General features: G+C 40.3%; 1 protein-coding gene across 4 annotated transcripts in view; it reads left to right on the top strand.

Annotated features, from left to right (window-relative positions):
• MSRA (methionine sulfoxide reductase A) overlaps positions 1-21386 on the top strand; it is a 385719-nt gene that overhangs the window by 27370 nt on the left and 336963 nt on the right. Inside the window, exon 1 of one of the 4 annotated variants that reach the window (XM_061425041.1) lies at positions 19667-20055. The exons of the other annotated variants lie outside the window; for them this stretch is intronic. Coding sequence (XP_061281025.1) covers positions 20043-20055 — 13 coding nt within the window. The 5' untranslated portion in view covers positions 19667-20042. Of the gene's footprint in view, positions 1-19666; positions 20056-21386 lie in introns of those variants that run through there. 4 annotated transcript variants of the gene reach the window in all.

The following is a 21386-nucleotide window of genomic DNA, read 5'->3' as shown; positions in this document are numbered from 1 at the left end:
CAGGGTTGACTTCCTTTGAGATTGACTGGTTTGATCTCCTTGCTTTCCAAGGGACTCTCAAGAGTCTTCTCCAGGACCACAATTCAAAATCATCAATTCTTCGGTGCTCAGCCTTCTTTATTCCTCCTTATTTCATTTTAATGGGACAGCTTAGTCTTATATGCATTTTATCAGCCTCGTCACTCCCCCTCTGGACAGTAATATCTTTAAAGACAAGAACTGTTTCTACTTTATTACTTTGTCCTGTACCATATACCGAGGAGCCTTGAACATAGTAGGTATTCAGTAAATATTTACTGAGTAAATAGATGGGTCATAGTAGTGGTAATGGATGATTTAAAAAGTTAATGATCTCTTAAGGAGTTTATAGTTCATTCAGGAAGATAAAAATAATAAAGTGAGAATAGTTAAGCCATGAACCTTGTGGCACTGACGAGAAGGTAAATTTATCAAGAATTTGGAAGCACTTATTATTATTTGCATTCTTTGTTGTGTATGGTTTTCTTTTGGACATTCTTGGAGATCAACTTTTCCCCACTATACATGAATATTCCAAAGTACAGTCGAAGCAAACCCACACTGTGATTTTTTTTTCACTGAGCAAAGTTCTTCCCACACAGACTACACGTGGACCTTATTCTTTGCAGACTCGGTCCAGTTCCCACCTGTAATTCTGTCTCCTAAACGTGGAATTTGTCTACAGCTTTTCCATCTGAAGTCTAGTCTCCTCCTAATCATGGTGCCCAGGTCTTCTGCAGTGCCTGTGTGGCCAGCCTTGTCCTGTGAGCTCTCAGTGTGAAAAGAGAAGTAGTTAATGGGCTGCAGAGACAGTTGCGGTTGTGTGCTGGGGAAATGCTTGGGGGAGGTGTCACACACAGGTAGAAGCAGAAGTGGACTGGGGCTAGATAGGGGCAGTCAACACAGCGGGAGGTGGCAGCCCCGGTTAGGGTTATGTGCCGGTCACCATCAGGAGGGGGTGGTCAGGAGGCATCATCAGGACCAGTCTGGATGAGACCAGGTGTAGGGGACCGCCTCTGAAGCTACTGGCACCCCTTCATGCTCTGAACCCCGCCTAGCTGACTGTGTAACTCACTTGCCCTTGGGGACCTCCTGCTCTTGACTCAAACCCCAGTTCCTAACCATGAAAGTCCCAAGCCATCCTTAAGATTCCTCTGAATTCTGGAGTATGTGTGTGGGATGCTTGTATTGTCTTGATTACCACTGCCTCCCTGTTCCTGCATCCCCAGGTATTCTCTCTTTATCACACTGAATTGGCCCCGTTAGCCGTTATCTCCCAGACCCTACATAGGAGAAGGGAGCACGTCACAGGCTGGACTGAAGGTTGGGCCAGGAGTGCTGGAGGGGGGTTGACTGCGCAGAGCAGAGCCTGTGCCCATCCGGCTCCCCTGCGCCTTTGGCCCAGCGGCCTCCTCCCTGGCCCTCCCCAATGCAGGCCGAGCCTGCCCCCTCTGTATCCTCTCAGCTCCCACCCCCTGATTCCTCACTTATTTCAGCCTCTTTCCAAGAAAATGTAAATCTTCTCACATGAAACAGACCTAGCACTTCTCTATGACTTGCCTGCGTGCTCAGTCATGTCCGACTTTAGCGACTCCACGGACTGTAGCCCGTTAGGCTCCTCTGTCCATGGGATTTACCAGGCAAGAATACTGGAGTGGGTTACCATTTCCTCCTCCACGGGATCTTCCGGACCCAGGGATCGAATTCACATTACCTGTCTTCTGCATCGCAAATGGATTCTTTACCTGCTGAGACATTGGGGAAGCCCCTCTCTATGCCTTGAGTTCCAGCTAATATCCAGTTCTAAGGGTCTTGTCTAATGTTTCAAAAACATATCAAGTTGTTTTCTCAAAGACCAAAGACTTTTCCTGCGTTGACCTAGAATTAAATTTTGTAATATAGGAACTTGAACTGGATGGCAAACTAAATAGGTTTCAGACCGGGAAGAGGGGATGGTAAAGAGCGATTGGGTTTAGAAGGCCCTTCTCTCCCCTGAGGGATATTTGCAAACCTCTCCTCTTATATGCATGTTATACGCATCAGCCTCCCCACTTCTCCCTCTGGACAGTAGCATCTTTGAAGGCAAAGACTGTTTCAGCTTCATTAAATAGTTTATCCCTGTAGCACTTACCAAGGTGCCTTTTAACATAGTAGGTATTCAGTAAATATTTACTGAGCAAATAGATGGGTCAGTGTGGTGCTAATGGAGCAGTTTAAAAATTAATAATCCCTTAAGGAATTTGTAGTTCAGTCAAGAAGACAAAAATCATATAGATAAGAGTAGTTCAGCCATGAACCTTGTGACACTGATGCGGGGTTGAATTTATCAAGAATTTGGAAGCATGTACTGTTATTTACAGTCTTTGTTGTGTATGTAGTAGTATTTAAATAAAGTTCAGACTTCTATCCAGCTTGTCACTAAATCAGATACATTTTTTCCAGATTAAAAGCAGAAATGTAAAGACATATTTCCAGGGATTTAAAGGGTACATCAAAGACTATGCATTTCATCTTAGTATCAGCAAATGACAATTGAGTTTTAATAAGTTATTTTGAACTTGAGTTCGGTTCAGTTCAGTCGTGTTCGACGCTTTGCAACCCCATGAACCGCAGCACACCAGGCTTCCCTGTCCATCACCAACTCCCGGAGTCCACACAAACCCATGTCCATCGAGTTGATGATGCCATCCAACCATCTCATCCTCTGTCGTCCCCTTCTTCTCCTGCCCTCAATCTTTCTCAGCATCAGGGTCTTTTCCAATGAGTCAGCTCTTCGCATCAGGTGGCCAAAGTACTGGAGTTTCAGCTTCAACGTCAGTCCTTCCAATAAACAACCAGGACTGATCTCCTTTAGGATGGACTGGTTGGATCTCCTTGCAGTCCAAGGGACTCTCAAGAGTCTTCTCCAACACCACAGTTCAAAAGCATCAATTCTTTGGCGCTCAGCTTTCTTTATAGTCCAACTCTCACATCCGTATATGACCACTGGAAAAACCATAGCCTTGACTAGATTGACCTTTGTTGCAAAGTGATGTCTCTGCTTTTTAGTATGCTGTCTAGGTTGGTCATAACTTTCCTTCCAAGAAGTAAGGGTCTTTTAATTTCGTGGCTGCAGTCACCATCTGCAGTGATTTTGGAGCCCCCCCAAACAAAGTCTGACACTGTTTCCACTGTTTCCCCATCTATCTGCCATGAAGTGATGGGACCTGATGCCATGATCTTAGTTTTCTGAATATTGAGCTTTAAGCCAACTTTTTCACTTTCCCCTTTCACTTTCATCAAGAGGCTCTTTAGTTCTTCTTCACTTTCTGCCATAAGGGTGGTGTCATCTGCATATCTGAGTTTATTGATATTTCTCCCAGCAGTCTTGATTCCAGCTGTACTTCATACAGCCCAGCTTTTCTCATGATGTACTCTACATATAAGTTAAATAAGCAGGGTGACAATATACAGCCTTGATGTACTCCTTTTCTTATTTGGAACCAGTCTGTTCTTCCGTGTCCATTTCTAACTGTTGCTTCCTGACCCGCATGCAGGTTTCTCAAGAGGCAGGTCAGGTGGTCTGGTATTCCCATCTCTTTCAGAATTTTCCACAGTTTATTGTGATCCACACAGTCAAAGGCTTTGGCATAGTCAATAAAGCAGAAATAGATGTTTTTCTGGAACTCTCTTGCTTTTTTGATGATCTAGCAGATGTTGGCAATTTGATCTGTGGTTCCTCTGCCTTTTCTAAAACCAGCTTGAACATCTGAAAGTTCATGGTTCACGTATTGCTGAAGCCTGGCTTGGGGAATTTTAAGCATTACTAAAGAAAGCTGAGCGCTGAAGAATTGATGCTTTTGCACTGTGGTGTTGGAGAAGACTCTTGAGAGTCCCTTGGACTGCAAGGAAATCCAACCAGTCCATCCTAAAGGAGATCAGTCCTCGTTGCTCATTGGAAGGATTGATGTTGAGGCTGAAACTCCAATACTTTGGCCACCTGATGCGAAGAGCTGACTCATTGGAAAAGACCCTGATGCCGGGAAAGATTGAGGGCAGGAGGAGAAGGGGGACGACAGAGGATGAGATGGTTGGATGGCATCATCGACTTGATGGACATGGGTTTGTGTGGACTCCGGGAGTTGGTGATGGACAGGGAGGCCTGGTGTGCTGTGGTTCATGGGGTTGCAAAGAGTTGGACACGACTGAGCAACTGAACTGAACTGAACTAAACTGGCGTGTGAGATGAGTGCAATTGTGTGGTAGTTTGAGCATTCTTTGGCATTGCCTTTCTTTGGGATTGGAATGAAAACTGACCTCTTCCAGTCCTGTGGCCACTGCTGAGTTTTCCAAATTTGCTGGCATATTGAGTGCAGCACTTTCACAGCATCATCTTTCAGGATTTGAAATAGCTCAACTGGAATTCCATCCCTCCACTAGCTTTGTTTGTAGTGATGCTTCCTAAGGCCCACTTGACTTCATATTCCAGGATGTCTGGCTCTAGGTGAGTGATCACACCATTGTGATTATCTGGGTCATGCGGATCTTATTTGTACAGTTCTGTGTATTCTTGCCACCTCATCTTAATATCTTCTGCTTCTGTTAGGTCCCTACCATTTCTGTCCTTTATTGAGCCCATCTTTGCATGAAGTGTTCCCTTGGTATATCTAATTTTCTTGAAGAGATCTCTAGTCTTTCCCATTCTATTGTTCTCCTGTATTTCTTTGCACTTATCACCGAGGAAGGCTTTCTTATCTCTCCTTGGTATTCTTTGGAACTCTGCATTCAAATGGGTATATCTTTCCTTTTCTCCTCTGCTTTTCACTTCCCGTCTTTTCACAGCTATTTGTAAGGCCTTCTCAGACACCCATTTTGCTTTTTTTTTGCATTTCTTTTTCTTGGGGATAGTCTTGATTCCTGTCTCCCGTGCAATGTCATGGACCTCCATCCATAGTTCATCAGGCACTCTGTCTATCAGATCTAGTCCCTTAAATCTATTTCTCACTTCCACTGTATAGTCATAAGGGATTTGATTTAGGTCATACCTGAATGGTTTAGTGGTTTTCTCCACTTTTTTGATTTCAGTCTGAATTTGGCAATAAGGAGTTCATGATCTGAGCCACAGGCAGCTCCCAATCTTGTTTTTGCTGACCGTATAGAGCGTCTCCATCTTTGGCTGCAAAGAATATAATCAGTCTGATTTCAGTGTCAACCATCTGGTGATGTCCATGTGTAGAGTCTTCTCTTGTGTTGTTGGAAGAGGGTATTTGCTATGACCAGTGTGTTCTCTTGGCAGAAGTCTATTAACCTTTACCTTGCTTCAGTCTGTACTCCAAGGCCAAATTTGCCCGTTAGTCCAGGTGTTTCTTGACTTCCTACTTTTGCATTCCAGTCCCCTATAATGAAAAGGACATCTTTTTTGGGTGTTAGTTCTAGAAGGTCTTGTAGGTCTTCACAGAACTGTTCAACTTCAGCTTCTTTGGTGTTACTGGTTGGGGCATAGACTTGAATCACCGTGATATTGAATGGTTTGCCATGGAAACGAACAGAGGTCATTCTGTCGTTTTTGAGACTGCATCCAAGTACTGGATTTTGGACTCTTTTGTTGACCATGATGGCTACTCCATTTTTTCTAAGGGATTCCTGCCCACAGTAGTAGATATAATGGTCATCTGAGTTAAATTCACCCATTCCAGTCCATCTTAGTTCACTGATTCCTGGAATGTCAGTGTTCACTCTTGTTATCTCCTGTTTGACCACTTCCAATTTGCCTTAATTCATGGACCTAACATTCCGGGTTCCTATGCAGTGTTGCTCTTTACAGTATCGAATCTTGCTTCTATCACCAGTCCCATTCACAACTGGTTGTTATTTTTGCTTTGGCTCCATCCCTTCGTTCTTTCTGGAGTTATTTCTCCACTGATCTCCAGTAGCATATTGGGCACCTACTGACCTGGGGAGTTCATCTTTCAGTGTCCTATCTTTTTGCCTTTTCATACTGTTCATGAGGTTCTCAAGGCAAGAATACTGAACTTAGTATATCTAAAACTCAGGTTAGTTTTGTTTTCTGGCTAATTATTCTAATGGGGAGATATTTCCACAGAGGTATTAGGATAAAATATTGTTTTTGGATATGTGACATGTTTCCTTGTATTTTTAAAATCTCTTGGGTATTTTAAGGGAAATTTAATCTGTCTGATTTTGATCTAAATATAATTTACTCACAATAATGGAGAAATACTTGATATCCAGAGAAATCTATTGATGCTCTTAAAGCTTTTCTCCTGGGAAATAAGAAATCACATTTTCCCAACTTACAAAGTTGAATTTTTCTACCTTTTTAACAAAGCCTGAGTTTAGCATCAAACCAGGCAGTCCAGATAAGTTATTTTTGTTCTTAATTTTTTGAGTCTTTCTTTTTCCATGCATAGAGCGTTTTCTTTGAGGAGGTTTTCTGACAGTTTTATCTGCTATCTTATTTTTTTTTTTCAAACAATGATTTTGGAAGATTTAAGGTAATAAAGCAATTTTTATGTCTGTGGATGAATGGTGTCGGTATTCAAGATATTTCAGACCTGTCAGAAGCTTGGAAATGCCATTTAAATGTGTATCTTAATTTTAATTTTAAAACACTCTGTCTGAGAACTGGATACTAGCCCTAAGTGTGTATTTTGAATTTAAAGGAGGTTTAGGCCAAGATACATCCATATTTCCTGCTTTTGAAAGACCTGAAATCCATTAAAAAAAAAAAAAAGAGGTCATGGTGTTGCTGTTACTTTTGGAAGTGAAATATGGAAGAGCTTAGTGTCAGAGTGTAGGAGGTCTTTAGTGGCAGCCCAGGGCCTGGTGTCTCAGCCACCTGGCCGCTCTGAGACGCTGCTCCACTAGCACCTCTTTGCTCGCTCTGGGCTCATCCCCATGTCCAGGGTTGACTTCTCCTGGTCCCTAAGGACGGTGGTGTCCCTAGCCCTTCTGTTTCTGGTGTAGGCTGTGCATCTCTGACTTGAGTCTTAGGCCTGTTTCCCTTCTGCATCGGAAGTCCCTGGCTGGAAGTCTGGGCGGGGGGCCCAGCTATTGCTCCACAGCCCTCTACTGCCCTCTGCTGTCCACAGCAAATGGCAATAAACCCTTCCAGCCCAGCTGCCCAAGGGATCCGTAGTTGCCTGGGTCATTGCAGTAGTCTTCTGGCCTCTCTTTCCTTTAGTTCAGCAAGCAAATCATAGCCAGATGAATCTTCCAGAAATGTCATTTCACATGAGAATCTGCTCAGTTGCAATGGTTAAGTTCATAGACTGGAGACAGGCTGCCTGGGTTCAGTCCCAGCTCTGCCGTTTATTAACTGTGTGACCTTGGGCAAGTTGTATGACCTTGGACAAGTTAGTTAAACTCTGTATGCCTCAGTTTCTTAATCTGAAAATAGGTTGACAGTACCCTTTTGAGGTAGGTATTGTTACTATGAGGATTACATGAGAAATGTTTAGAACAGTGACTGGCACGTAGTAAATGCTAAATAAATATTAATTATCCCTTCTATCCCGCTCCCCCGCCCCCAGGATTTACTGTACTCCAGCATTTTCCACAATGTGGAACTCCTAATACAGGGTGATATTAGACAGTTCAAAGCTATGGCATAAATGAGACTAAACCACAGAGAGAAAGCTATTCATTTTTTCAATTGTCTTTAGCTCTTCCGATTATATCAAGGAAAGTACCAGTTTGGTGCTTGAATGTTGAGTGTTTTTAAGCCTTCTCCCTCACTTGTTAAGTCTTTCTTTTTAATAGAGATAGGCGTCTGGCTTAGAGATGGCTTCAGGCTTTGACAATTTAATACACCCGTATTTACAGTATTTTCTGTTTTTGGCAAAGATGCTAGTTTTCATCGTCTAGTTGTATTATAGTCTCCTTTAGAAATGAATCTAGGTAAAATAAGTGAGAATTATGTTAAGCCAATAATACATAAATCATACTATAATTTTAAATATGGCAAAAATCATAAACATGGTGCTCAGATGCCTGAGGTCTGAGGAAGCCGCATGAGAAGGCCCAGGCTTCATGCTTCCACAGTTGCTGGGCCCCTTTCTGCTCTCGCCGTGGCCTCTGTTTCGGCCAGCCTGCCCCACCAATTGCTCATTCCTGCCCTGGGTCTTTCCTCAGGACGGCCCTCCAGATCCCACTTTTCTGATGATCATCCATCCTTCAGAGGTTAGTTAAACCTAACCTCCTCTGTAAGGCCTCCCCAACACCTTGCTCCCCATTGCTCTGGTCTTTGTCACATTCACTGCCTGTTCCATTTATTGGGCGGTCATTTTTTGGTGTGTGATGTCTGTGATGTCCATGTTCTTTTTCTGCAATTGGAAGAAGGGGGCTGGGAGCTCCTTCAGGGTGGGGACAGTGTCTTAGTCCCTCCTTTGGGGCCTAATACAGTGTCTTGGATGAAGTAAATTATTGCTAAACACTTCAACTGTTCACCTGTCCTGAGTGTATGGTTCGATGACTTTTAATAAATTGAAGTCTTGAAATGAGCAGTGCAGTTCAATTGAAAACACTTCCCTCACCCTGCAAAGTTCTCTCTTGCTTGTTTGCTGTCAGTCCTTTCTCCTACCCCAGCCCCACACCACAAATGATCTGCTTTCTGTTTCTGCAGTTTTATCTTTTTAAGTGTATTTTATAGGCATTGCATTGTGCAACATATAGTCCCGTCTGTCTGCCTTTTCCCCTTTAGTACAGTGTTTCTGAGCTTCATCCACGTTGTTGAATTTGTTAGTAATTTGTGCCTTTTCACCATGTAGTAGTGAAAGGTAGACCACATTTTGTTATCCATTCCTCACCCGGTGGACTGTGGGTAGTTTCCAGTCTTTGTCTATTAGGAGTAATTCTCCAGTGAATGTTGCTGCCCAGGTCTTTGTGTGGACATGTGTTCTCACAGGTAGACTTAGGGGTGGACATCATTGGCTCCTTCAGTGAGTATAAATTGAACTTTTAAAGAAACTGCCAAGGTGTTTACCGTGTTACATTCCCATCACAGTGTAAGAGGTTCCAGTTTCCAGCATCCTTACCAGCTCCTGGTGTTAATCTTTTTCCTTTTAGCCTTTCTAGTGGCTGATGGAAGATGAATCCGGGATGACTCTTGGACTCTCGTTTAATGGAGGCTGAGGGAGGAAAGAACTTTTCTAAGAGAAATCAAGATTTCTGGTTTGGCCAAGTTGGCTTTGAGGTGCCACTCAGAGTTTACCACCCAGAGGGATTGTTCAGTAGGTAAAGGGATGTATGAGGCTGCTTGTGTTCATTGCATCTTCTTAACTTCCTCAAGTAATGAAACCTGGCATAGTTGCTTCAGTTTTCTGTACTCTAGATAGGTGTCTGATGCCCTGGACAAGTCATGTAACTTCCTTTGATGTCAGTTTCCTCTATAAAGTAAGACCTGTCTTCCTCCAAAGGCTGGGCGAGGAGTGAATGCATTAGTGAATGTGAAGGTGCTTATTATCATGATTATTATTACTAATATATGAATTTTATTTCATTTTTGTGTCCATTGTGGCTTCTGACCCTATATTTTGTACATAAGCAAGTGCTCAGTAAATAGTGACTTAATGAATGCAGGTAACAACTAAATGCATGATGTTAGAGAAGGGAGAAAGAAGAGAAGTAAGAAAGAAGGAGAAAGAGAGAGGGGAGGAGAGAGGAAAGAGAGAGTGGATATAATTTGGATTGGCTTTAGGAAGGATGGCCGTCACAATTTCACACTCAAGCTTTGTAGACAGGCAATTTATTTTTATATTGTGTACTCCAGGAAGGAACATGGGAACATTTGGATTTGGGGAGATATTTTTATTTACTTATTTACTTTTTAAAATTAATTTTTGATGGAGTATAGTTGCTTTACAATGCTGTGTTAGTTTCTGCTGTACAGCAAAATGAATCAGCCATACATATACCTATATGGGGAGATATTTAAATAATAACATCTATCACATAAAGTGGAGTATTTTGTAGGTACCTTATCTTCGTACTAGACTTTCAGCTTCTTGAGGGCTGGGGTGATTTCTGATGTGCCTCTGGATCCCCCAGAGCATTAACTTAAGTGTAATATGAACACAACAAATGTGTATAAAATGATTTGAGTACACTTTTTAAACTTCTCTATTCATTCTAACTAGAATGACATGTGTTTGACTTTTAGTTGGTGGGTAGATGACTCTTCAGCAGCTTATTTCTTTCCTATGTCCGTAGGATGTTGTGGACATGCTTCTCTCATAGCTGACAGATGACCTGGAATTGTAATTACCTGTTGACATATCTGCCCTGTGATGGCAGGGGCTTCATGTCCTTGCACACACCTGGCACAAAGTCGTCATTCAGATAGTGCTTGAGAGAGTTATTCCTGAGTGCGTAACTGTATTCAAGACTTAATGCGTAGCTGGGAAAGAAGATCAGATTCATGCTCTTTGGGGTTTCAGATTATAACTCTAAAGATATAAATCTAGGGAGCAAAAGACAGTAGGTAAATGGTCCAGTAACTCTATTTTCTATCTTGTGGATGAGGTAGATATAATCTCAATATGTTAGGGAGTAGCTCCCCATGACTATCTTAAATCTCAGATGACAACATTAGCTCATATTGTAAACATTCTGAGAGGGCTGCAGTCTTAGAAGTCATTGTCAAGTTAGCTCGTTAGGGAGTGTTTTCCTGAATTGGCTTAAAGTAAAGGACTGGTGGTAAAGAATCCGCCTGCAACGCAAGAGATGCGGGTTTGATCCCTGGGTTGGCAAGATCCAGTGGAGAAGGAAATGGCAACCCACTCCACTATTCTTGCCTGCAAAATCCCATGGACAGAGGAGCCTGGTGGACTATAGACCATAAGGTCACAAAGAGTCAGACACGACTAAGCACGTATATATACATACAAAGGAAATTAAACTTTTTTTTTTTTAAAAGAAAACCTTTTTTTCTTTTTTTGGCCAAATAGAATCTTGTGTGAACCCCAAACATACACATCATAAAAGCAGAACTACTCTGGTCAATGCAGGGCTTTTGCCCTAGAACCCTGCCTGCTTATCTTTTCTTTCACCTCTGTGAAGGCCCTGCAGCATCTCCAAGGATCCGTGCAAGGAAGTTTGAAAAACCACAGGGTTAGAGGAAGTCTTGCATTTTGACCCCGTATTTCTTCTGCTGCCCTCAATACACTTTGGCTGTCTGTAGAAAGACCAAGCTCCTATCTGAAACCACTAACTTGTGGGTTAGATAAAACTTCTGAGAATCAATGCCTTCTGAGTGTACTTTCTCTCTGAGAGTTTGAATCAATAGAAGGTTTTGAGGCCACCAGTGAATCAGATAAACAGTACACAGTGGGAAGAAATGTCCCATGTTTATGAATTTGGGGTCTCCTGGTCAGTATCCTGGTGGGTGTGGGGAGTAGTGTCCCACTGAAGTGGGGAGCTGGGAGCGGGGGAACACAGAGAGGTGGAGAAAGGCCGAGATTAAAAGGTTGAGTCAGAACATGGGTTTGCACCGAGAAGGTCTTGGTAAGCCCTCTGTCATTGGACTGCATGGGAAGAGCTAATGTGTAGTATTTCCTTTAAGAAAGAGGCTTGAAGGGTTTTTGAGGGTTTACCCGGGGGTATAATCGTTTATAACACTTAGAAATACTGGAGAGATGGACTGCAACTCTTTTCTTTATTGAGATATAATTGACATACCGTAAAATCCACCATTCTGTAGTATACAATCCAGTGGGTTTTAGCTTCCCTGGTGGCTCAGATGGTAAAGAATCTGGCCTGCAATGCAGGAAACCCAGGTTCAGTCCCTGGGTTGGGAAGATCCCCTGGAGAAGGGAATGGCTACCCACTTCATTATTCTTGCCTGAAAAGAATTTCATGGACAGAGGAGCCTAGCGGGCTATAGTCCATGGGGTCTCAAAGTCAGACATGGCAGAGTGACTAACACTTTCACTTTTCACTTCCCAGGCTGTAAACCCCACCATTCTGTAGTATACAGTCCAGTGGGTCTTAGTATACTGACTGTGTTGTGCAGCCATCACCACCAATTCCATAGCACGTTCTTCACTCCAAGGGGAAACCTCGTACCCAGGAGCAGCCACTCCCTGTTGTTCTTGCTGCCCAGCCCCTGGAACCGCTAGTCTTGTGTCTGTAGACTTTCCTGTTCTGGACCTTTCAATACATAGAAACATATAGTATGTGGACTTTGTGTCTGGCTTCTTTTACTTAGCATACATTTTTCAAAGGCCATCCATATTGTGGCATGCATTGCGGTTTCATCCCTTTTTATTGCTGAATAATATTCCACAGTATGGAGAAAACACATTTTGTTTACCTGTTCAACAGTTGATGGACATTTGGATTGTTTTCACTTTTTGGCTATTATGAATAATGCTGTTATGAACATTTGTGTACAGTTTTTTTTTGTGTAGAAATATGTTTTTGATCCACAGTGACAATCTCTTGTCTTGTATTGATGCATGTAGAGTATTGGTGTTCAAGGTGAAAATTGATATACTTGGATAAATATCTACCATATTTGTTTCTCTTTTCTATTTGTTGCCTTGTTTTATATCTGTTTTTGTCTTGTATTTTTCCCCTGCCTTTTGTGGTTTTAATTGAGCATTTCGTATGATTTAGTTTTCTTGCCTTTATCAGTATATCAGTTATACAACTAATCCAAATCCAGTTTCAAATAATGTTATACTCCTTTATGGGTAGCATGAGTGCCTTATAATAACAAAATAATCCTAGTTAATCCTTCTTGACTCTTGTATCATTGCTGTCATTCATTTTGCTTATATGTAACTGTACATCAGCATATATACATATATGATTTTTTTTTTTTTTTAGTTGCTAAGTCATGTCCTACTCTCTTGTAACCCCATGAACTGTAGCTCTGCCAGGCTTCTTTGTCCATGCGGTTTCCCAGGCAAGAATTCTGGAGTGGGTTGTCATTTCCTTCTCCAGGGGATCTTCCCGACCCAGGGATTGAACCTGAGTCTCTTGGTTGCAAGCGGGTTCTTTATTGCTGTCAGGGAAGCTCCCACATGTATGTATATGCCTAAGCATATATAACTGAATACATTATTGCTATCATTTTGAACAACTGTTATCTGTTCGATCAATTAAAAATAAGAACAATAAAAGTTTTTACCTTCATTTATTCCTTCAGTGCTTTTCCTTTCTTTCTGAAGACCTAGATTTCTAATCATGAAAGGTATTTGGTTTGTCAGATGCTTTTTCTGTCTTTTGATGCAAGTGGTTTTTATCCTTTATTAATATAGTATATTACATTGATTTTTCTGTGTTGAACCAATCTTGCATTCCTGGTCTAATTCCCACTTGGTCAAGGTTTATGATCCTTTTTATTTGTTGCTACATTCAGTTTGTTAATATTTTGTTCAGAAATTTTACAGGGATAATCATAAGGGATATTGGTGTGTGGTTTTCTTACAGTATCTTTGATTTTCTGTGTCAATTTCTATTCTCTATTTCATTTAGTTCCACTCTCAGCTCAGTTCAGTCGCTCATGACTGACTCTTTGCAACCCCATGGACTGCAGCATGCCAGGGTTTCCTGTCCATCACCAACTCCATGAGCTTACTCAAACTCATGTCCATTGAATTGGTGATGCCATCCAGCCATACTGTCCTCTCTCGTCCCCTTCTTCTCCTGCCTTCAATCTTTCTCACCATCAGGGTCTTTTCCAATGAGTCAGCACTTGCATGAGGTGGCCAAAGTTGGAGCTTCAGCTTTAGCATAGGTCCTTCCAATTATTCAAATATTTAGGACTTATTTCCTGTAGAATTGATTGGTTTGATCTCCTTGCAGTCCAAGGGACTCTCAAGAGTCTTCTCCAACACTACAGTTCAAAAGCAACAATACTTCAGTGCTCAGCTTTCTTTGTGGTCCAACTCTCACATCCATACATAACTATTGGGAAAACCATAACTTTGACTATAAGGACCCTTGTCGGCAAAGTCATGTCTCTACTTTTTAATAAGCTGTCTAGGTTGTCATAATTTTTCTTCCAAGGAGCAAGCATCTTTTAATTTCATGGCTGTAGTCACCATCTGCAGTGATTTTGGAGCCCAAGAAAATAAAGTCTGTCACTGTTTCCATTGTTTCTCCATCTACTTGCCATGAAGTGATGGGACCAGATACTATGATCTTAGTTTTTTGAACATTGAGTTTTAAACTAGGCTTTTCACTCTCCTCTTTCACTTTCATCAAGAGGCTCTTCATTTCCTCTTCACTTTCTGCCATAAGGGGGTGTATCTGAGGTTATTGATATTTCTCCTGGAAATCTTGATTCCAGCTTGTGCTTCATCTAGCCCAGAATTTCACATGATGTACTCTGCATAGAAGTTAAATAAAGAAAGTGACAATATACAGCCTTGACATACTCCTTTCCCAATTTGGAACCAGTCTGTTATTCCATGTCTGGTTCTAACTGTTGCTTCTTGACCTGCACACAGATTTCTCAGGAGGCAGGTAAGGAGGTCTGGTATTCCCATCTCTTGAAGAATTTTCCACAGTTTGTTGTGATCCACACAGTCAAAAAGGCTTTAGCATAGTCAATGAAGAAGTAGATGTTTTTCTGGAACTCTTGCTTTTTCGATGATCCAGCGGATGTTGGCAATTCGATCTCTGGTTCCTCTGCATTTTCTAAATCCAGCCTGAACATCTGGAAGTTCTTGGTTCATGTACTGTTGAAGCCTAGCTTGGAGAATTTTGAGCCTTACTTTGTTAGTGTGAGATGAGTGCAACTGTGCGATAGTTTGAGTATTCTTTGGCATTGCCTTTCTTTAGGATTGGAATGAAAACTGACTTTTTCCAGTCGTGTGGCCACTGCTGAGTTTTCTGGATTTGCTGGCATATTGAGCACAGCACTTTCACAGCATCATCTTTCAGGATTTGAAATAGGTCAGCTTGAATTCCATCAGCTCCACTAGCTTTGTTCGTAGTGATGCTTCCCAAGGCCCACTTGACTTCACATTCCAGCATGTCTGGCTGTAGGTGAGTGATCACACCATCGTGATTATCTGGGTCGTGAAGATCTTTTTTGTACAGTTCTTCTGTGTATTCTTGCCACCTCTTCTTAATATCTTCTGCTTCTGTTAGGTCCATACCATTTCTGTCCTTTATTGAGCCCATTTTTGCATGAAATGTTCCCTTGGTGTCTCTAATATTCTTGAAGAGATCTCTAGTCTTTCCCATTCTATTGTTTTCCTCTCTTTCTTTGCACTGATCACTTACGAAGGCTTCATCATCTCTCCTAAGGCTTCATCATCTCTCCTTGCTATTATTTGGAACTCTTCATTCAAATTGATATATCTTTCCTTTTCTCCTTTGCTTTTCACTTCTCTTCTTTTCTCACCTATTTGTAAGGCCTCCTCAGACAACCACTTTGCCTTTTTGCTTTTTTTTCTTGGGGATGGTTTTGATCACCACCTCCTATACAATGTTATGAACGTCTATCCATAGTTCTTCAGGCACTCTATCAGATCTAATCCCTTGAATCTATTTGTCGCTTCCACTGTATAATCATAAGGGATTTGATTTAGGTCACACCTGAATGTCCTAGTGGTTTTCCCTACTTTCTTCAATTAATTCTGAATTTTGCAGTAAGGAGTTCATGATCTGAGCCACAGTCAGCTCCTGGTCTTGTTTTTGCTGGCTGTATAGAGCTTCTCCCTCTTTGGCTGCAAAGAATATAATCAGTCTGATTTTGGTGTTGACCATCTGGTGATGTCCATGTGTAGAGTCTTCTCTTGTGTTGTTGGAAGAGGGTGTTTGCTATGACCAGTGCGTTCTCTTGGCAATACTCTGTTAGTCTTTGCCCTGCTTCATTTTGTACTCCAGGGCCAAACTTGCCTGTTCTTCCAGGTATCTCTTGATTTCCTACTTTTGACAGTGTTGTTCAAATCTTCTATTTTCTTGCTAAACATTCCACTCTAGTCTTTATATTTTTTAATTGGTTATTCAGGAGCATTATTTAATTTTGATATATTTGTGACTTTCCTAATCTTTTTCCCTATTACTGATTCCTACATTTATACCATTGTGGTTGAAGATATACTTAGTATGGTTTCAAATCCTTTAAATTTATTGGAGCTTGTTTTATGGCCTAAAATGTTGTCCTGAAGATGTTCCTTGTGCCCCTGAGAAGAATGTGCATTCTGCTGCTCTTGAGGGCAGTATTCTATAAATGTCTGTTAGGCCTAGTTACTTACCAATGGTGTTCGAATCTTCTGTTTTCATGCTAACGTCTATCTAGTTGTTTTATCCATTATTGAAAGTTGTTTACTGAAGTCTGTGACCATTATTGAATTGTTCATTTGTTGAATTGTCTATTCCTTCATTTATTTCATGTTTTGCTTTATGCATTTTGAACTTTTTTGTTTTGCATATATATGTTTATAATGGTTGTATCTTCTTGATTAACTGACCCTTTTATCATTAGAAATTGTCCTTATTTTCTTCTAATAATAATTTTGTCTTAATGTTTATTCTATCTTATAGTAGTAAATCACTCCAGCTTTCTTTTGGTTGCTGTTTGGGTGGCGTAGGTTTTTTTATTCTTTTCTTTCAACCTATTTGTTTCTTTGGACCCAAAATGTATCTCTTATAGAGAGAATGGAGTTGGGTCATTTATTTTTACTCATCCTGCCTATCTGTGTCTTTTAATTGGAGCCTTTAGTTTATTTACATTTTATTAAATACTGGTAAGGTTGGATTTACTTTTGCCATTTTGTTATTTTCTATGTATCTGTCTTTTTATGTCTTTGTCCTTTCATTACCACCTTCTTTTGTTTTAAATAAATATTTTTCTATGGTAACATTTTAATTCCATTGTTGTTTTCTTAGTGATTGCTGTGGTAATTATAGTTAACATCTTAATTTATAGTGATGCAATTAAGATTAATACCCACTTAACTTTAGTGGTACACAGAAGCTTTTTCCTATATAGCTGGTTGATCCTTCCTTTATTCTATTGTTGCAAATCTTCATACATTATGTGCCTATCAACAATATTTTATAATTCTGCTTTATGCTTTTGTCTTTGAAATCAAATAAAAGAAAAAGAATTACAAACAAAACATATATTTCTACTGTTTTTAACATTTGCTTCTGTGGGTTTACCTGTGCTTTTTATTTCTTCATGTGGATTTGAGTTGCTATCTAGTCTCCTTTCATTGCAGCCTGAAGGAAAATTCCTTTAGTGTTTCTTATAGGGCAGATCTGCTAACAATAAACTCTTGTTTTTGTTTATCTGGGAGTGTCTTAATATCTGCTTGAATTGTGAAGGAGAGTTTTGCTGACAGAATTCTTGGTGGGTGATGTTTTCCTTTCAGGGCTTTTGGTGTGTCATACCACCTCCTTCTGGCCTCCATGGTTTTCACTGATCAGTCAGCTGTTAATCTCTTGAAGCCTTCTTTGTTCAGTAAGTCCCCTGTATACGAACACATTCCACCCCCAGAGCACATTCATAAGCCCAATTTGTTTGTAAGTCCAACAAAGTTAGCCTCGGTACCCGACTAACACTATTGGCTGTATAGTACTGTACTGTACTGTGTAGGTTTATATCCTATAAACCTTGCTCCACTCTCTAAATTATTTTCACTTTAGTTTCCATTGTTATCGCCTGGCACTTCTTAGCAGGACCAGCTACATCACTGCTGCTTTAACACTTGCTTTTGTACATCCTGGACTTGAAATAAAGATATTCTACTGCTTTAGTACAGTAATGGAGTACAGTAAAGTACTGTACAGTTAAGTACTTAAAAGCTCAACCGCTTGTAGAAGATGCATGCGTGTAACAATGTATGCCAGACATGTGAACTGACTTATGTAATTGGACAGGTAAACACACGTTCACATCTTTGAAAGTTTGCATCTTGAAGGTTCATATGTAGGGAACTTACTATACCTGAAGAGTCAGTTCTTGCTACTTTCAAGATTTTCTCTTTGTCTTTGGTTTCAACACTTTGATTAGAAATTGCAAATCCACTGTCACACTGCCTGTCAGTCCTTATTTGAAAGGGTAATATGGAACCTTTGGTTACTGCTTTAGTTTGTCCCTCAAGGTATCTCTGTAGCATTTCTCTCATCTGTCAACTGTATGGTTTAGTAGGATGTTGTTTGGTTTTTCAGTGCTATATTTCATAGTTTTATAGAACTTCAGAGTGATGTTTATATGACTGATCCCCATAATTCATTCACAATAGATTTGTTGAGCTCCTGCATATGCAAGACTCCTTGCAAGACTTTCAGGTTTCTTAGGTAAGTGACAAATGGTCCTCTCTATGAGGATGACACATTTGGTTGGTAGAGGACACATACTCAACCAATTATTATACATTTAGAATGGAGGTATACTGAATATAAACAGAGTGTTTTGGGAGCACAGAGGAGGAAATCACTGATTTTTATATTTGATAGAAAAGCAAACTAAGTATTATATGGATTAAGCAGTTGAAAACCCTGAGGTTACATAAGTTAGAAGGACTGAGCCAAAGACTAGAGGCTCCTGTTCTGGGTTCTTTCTATGAAACTACGTCTAGAGTATTCTGTATTTTCAAACACCAGAGGTAAAAATGATTTCTTAAATGAAATATGATTTTGTAGACCGCGATGCTCTTGGTGCTGGAATTTGAATACCATACCCACAGTTTCCTGTTTTTAAATGTATTACCTGATCCACAAAGGACAGGTATGTGTGTGAAACACAGACTGGCTGTTTCGCTTCAAAAGCTGTGCATGCTGCAAATAAAAATAAACAGCATTTATTTATACTTATTAGGTGGTATGAATTTAGTAAACAAGTGGCTGTGTTGATACTTGAAGTTCAGAATATCAAAAGATGCTTAATTTTACTCTGTCCACTCTTTTTTTCCCCTTTTAATGATATTTGTGTTTTGAAAAGAAAATTTTCTGCCTTTCATGTCCAGTAACACTTTGGATGGGTACAGTTAATAATAGAGTTTCCTTGAACATAGGAATTGCTGATCAATCAGAACTCTGTTCTTTTCCTTTAGGATAAAGCATGACTTATTTGGGCATACAGTTTTAATTTTAATCTGCATGCCTCCTTCTCTATTCTCCCATGATTCTTTGCAGCAGGGCAAGGGAAAGCAAGCCTTATAAAAAGAAATACAGTATGTGGTGCTTATTAAAGTTACATACATCTCTTCTCACAGGAGAATTTTGATTTACTGCAGGTTGTGCATATGTCGCATATGGACATTTCTAGGGAACAGATTCCTTATCGCTGAACAGTGAATGGCTTCTAGTACTCCATTATTGCTCCGGGAACATGTTAGTAATGATGATGAAAGGTAGGATACCATGAAATCTGTAAGGTGATTTGGCAGAAGTCGATGCTGTTGGTGCCAGGATTGGGGTACCGTACCACAGTTTTCCTGTTTTCAGATGTATTAATTGATCCGCAAAGGACATCTTTTGGAGACAAGAATTCAGACAGGCTGGCACAGGCTGGACCTCTGCCAAGACTGCTCGGAAGGTTGCCATACTGGGAGCAAAAGAGTGAGAGAGAGAAAGAGAGAGAGAGAGGGAAGGGAGAGAGAGAGGCAGAGGGAGAGCTGAGGAAAGAAAAAAAGGCAAGACTTGGCACAGCTCAGTCAAATCAGCTTCTTTTGTCTGCTTTCTCGGCTTGAGCTTCAGGAAAGAAAACCGTCCTGGGGTACAGAAAACTCAGAACTTTTTGGTTTTCAAACTTAGAAGGCTTTTTAAGTCTCTTGGGCTATTTGAAAGTGTTGGTACATACAATGACGTTTAGGCACCAGTATTAAGGGAAATAAAAGCCTTTTTCAAAATGAAGCTTCCACAGTGTCCATGCATTTGGGAAATACTGTATTTGATTTTTTTTTTTTTGCATGTATGATTATACTATGAGAGACAGGATTGACAGTGTAGAAGATGGCAAGGCAAAAATCTAATTAGAGAGACTATTAATTTTCTACAAAATAAACTTTGTTCATCAATACAAACCTGCTTTCAAATCAAATCAGACCTCCTTCGGAATGTGTTCAGAACGTAAGTTTTTAGATTTTATCTTATTTTATTTTTTCCCATTTGTAGACATTCACTTGTCAAGGAGTGTTTCTAAGATTTTATGCAACCCAGCCAGGAAGTCAGAGTAGAAGTTGTTTTATCCATGTGTTTAAGAAAACGTTTTCTTAAAGCAACAGCTTTTATTTCTGCTGCTTCATGCTGTCCTAAACTACATCCCCCAGCAATGAGTGACAACACTGAAGACCAGAAAGGCAAGCTGAAGACACCAGACTTCGCTTGAAGGGCAAACAAGAAATGTGAGCTTGGTCATTATTTTTGTGTGTGTCTTTGGTCTGAACCAGTTTTTGGAGGTGGGTGGGGAGGTGGGTGGGGAGGTGTCTCTGTCTAAAAGATGTGTGCGATTAGGGAATTCTCATTGTGAGAAGGAAATGATAAAAGGTAATTTTTATGATGTTGGCAGAAATGGCTGGGAATGGCAGAGAATAGGCAATTTAAATCTTTTGGATAAGAAGTAGTGAGCTGTGCTTGAGATACTTGGAGAAAAATTCTATTGTGTTTAGTTGATTAGATTGTATAATTAAACGATGACTATAGCCTGCCTCTCTCAAAATGTTTTTAAGTGGAAGGAAAATCTAGAAAGTTCATCGATTTCCTTTCCAATACTACCTGGTGTTCTACTTAGATATATATATGCTTTATATCTAATTTCTTAACAATAAATACTTCCTATTAGGCCTGGGTATGGTTGGATTGTGATAGTTCTGCTCTTAAAAATCAGCATTATTATAGGAGAGGTGCCCTGTAAGGCACGTATTTTTGTCGACCACCCTCATTGTCAGTGAGTATTCGATTTCTAAAGAAGAGAGTTTGAGTGGTAGAATTAGGTTCTGACTTCCTATAATAATATATTTTCTTTTACATTTTGTGTACTAAAAGAATACAGGAAATTCATGTATATTCACATAAGTAGTAATCATTTTGGGCAGTTTAAGAGATTGCTCCATGAGCCATGCTTTTGTTTTGAGTTTGTCATCATGGATCTGTGAATCCTTTGACAAAAAAAAAATTTCTTTTTTGTTTGTAGCTTGATATTATTGTGCGCCTTAGATAATCAATTGTTTTAATAGGTTTTTATGGTATTATCATGACACATCAGCAGTTGTGAGGATGACGTGGAGTACACAAATACAATTTAAAAATATGTGAAATCTAATACAGGTGTTTTGCATAGTCCAGCTTAAATAGTTCCCTCAACTTTTTTTTTTTCACTCATCAACATTTTGATCTTCATTTTATTGAAATCACTCGATGTTCATGTGGGTTGCCAAAATGACAACCTTTGTTTTCTAAGC

Source organism: Bos javanicus, chromosome 8, assembly GCF_032452875.1.
Source record: "Bos javanicus breed banteng chromosome 8, ARS-OSU_banteng_1.0, whole genome shotgun sequence".
Lineage (NCBI taxonomy): Eukaryota > Metazoa > Chordata > Mammalia > Artiodactyla > Bovidae > Bos > Bos javanicus.
This window is presented reverse-complemented; position numbering and strand designations above follow the sequence as displayed.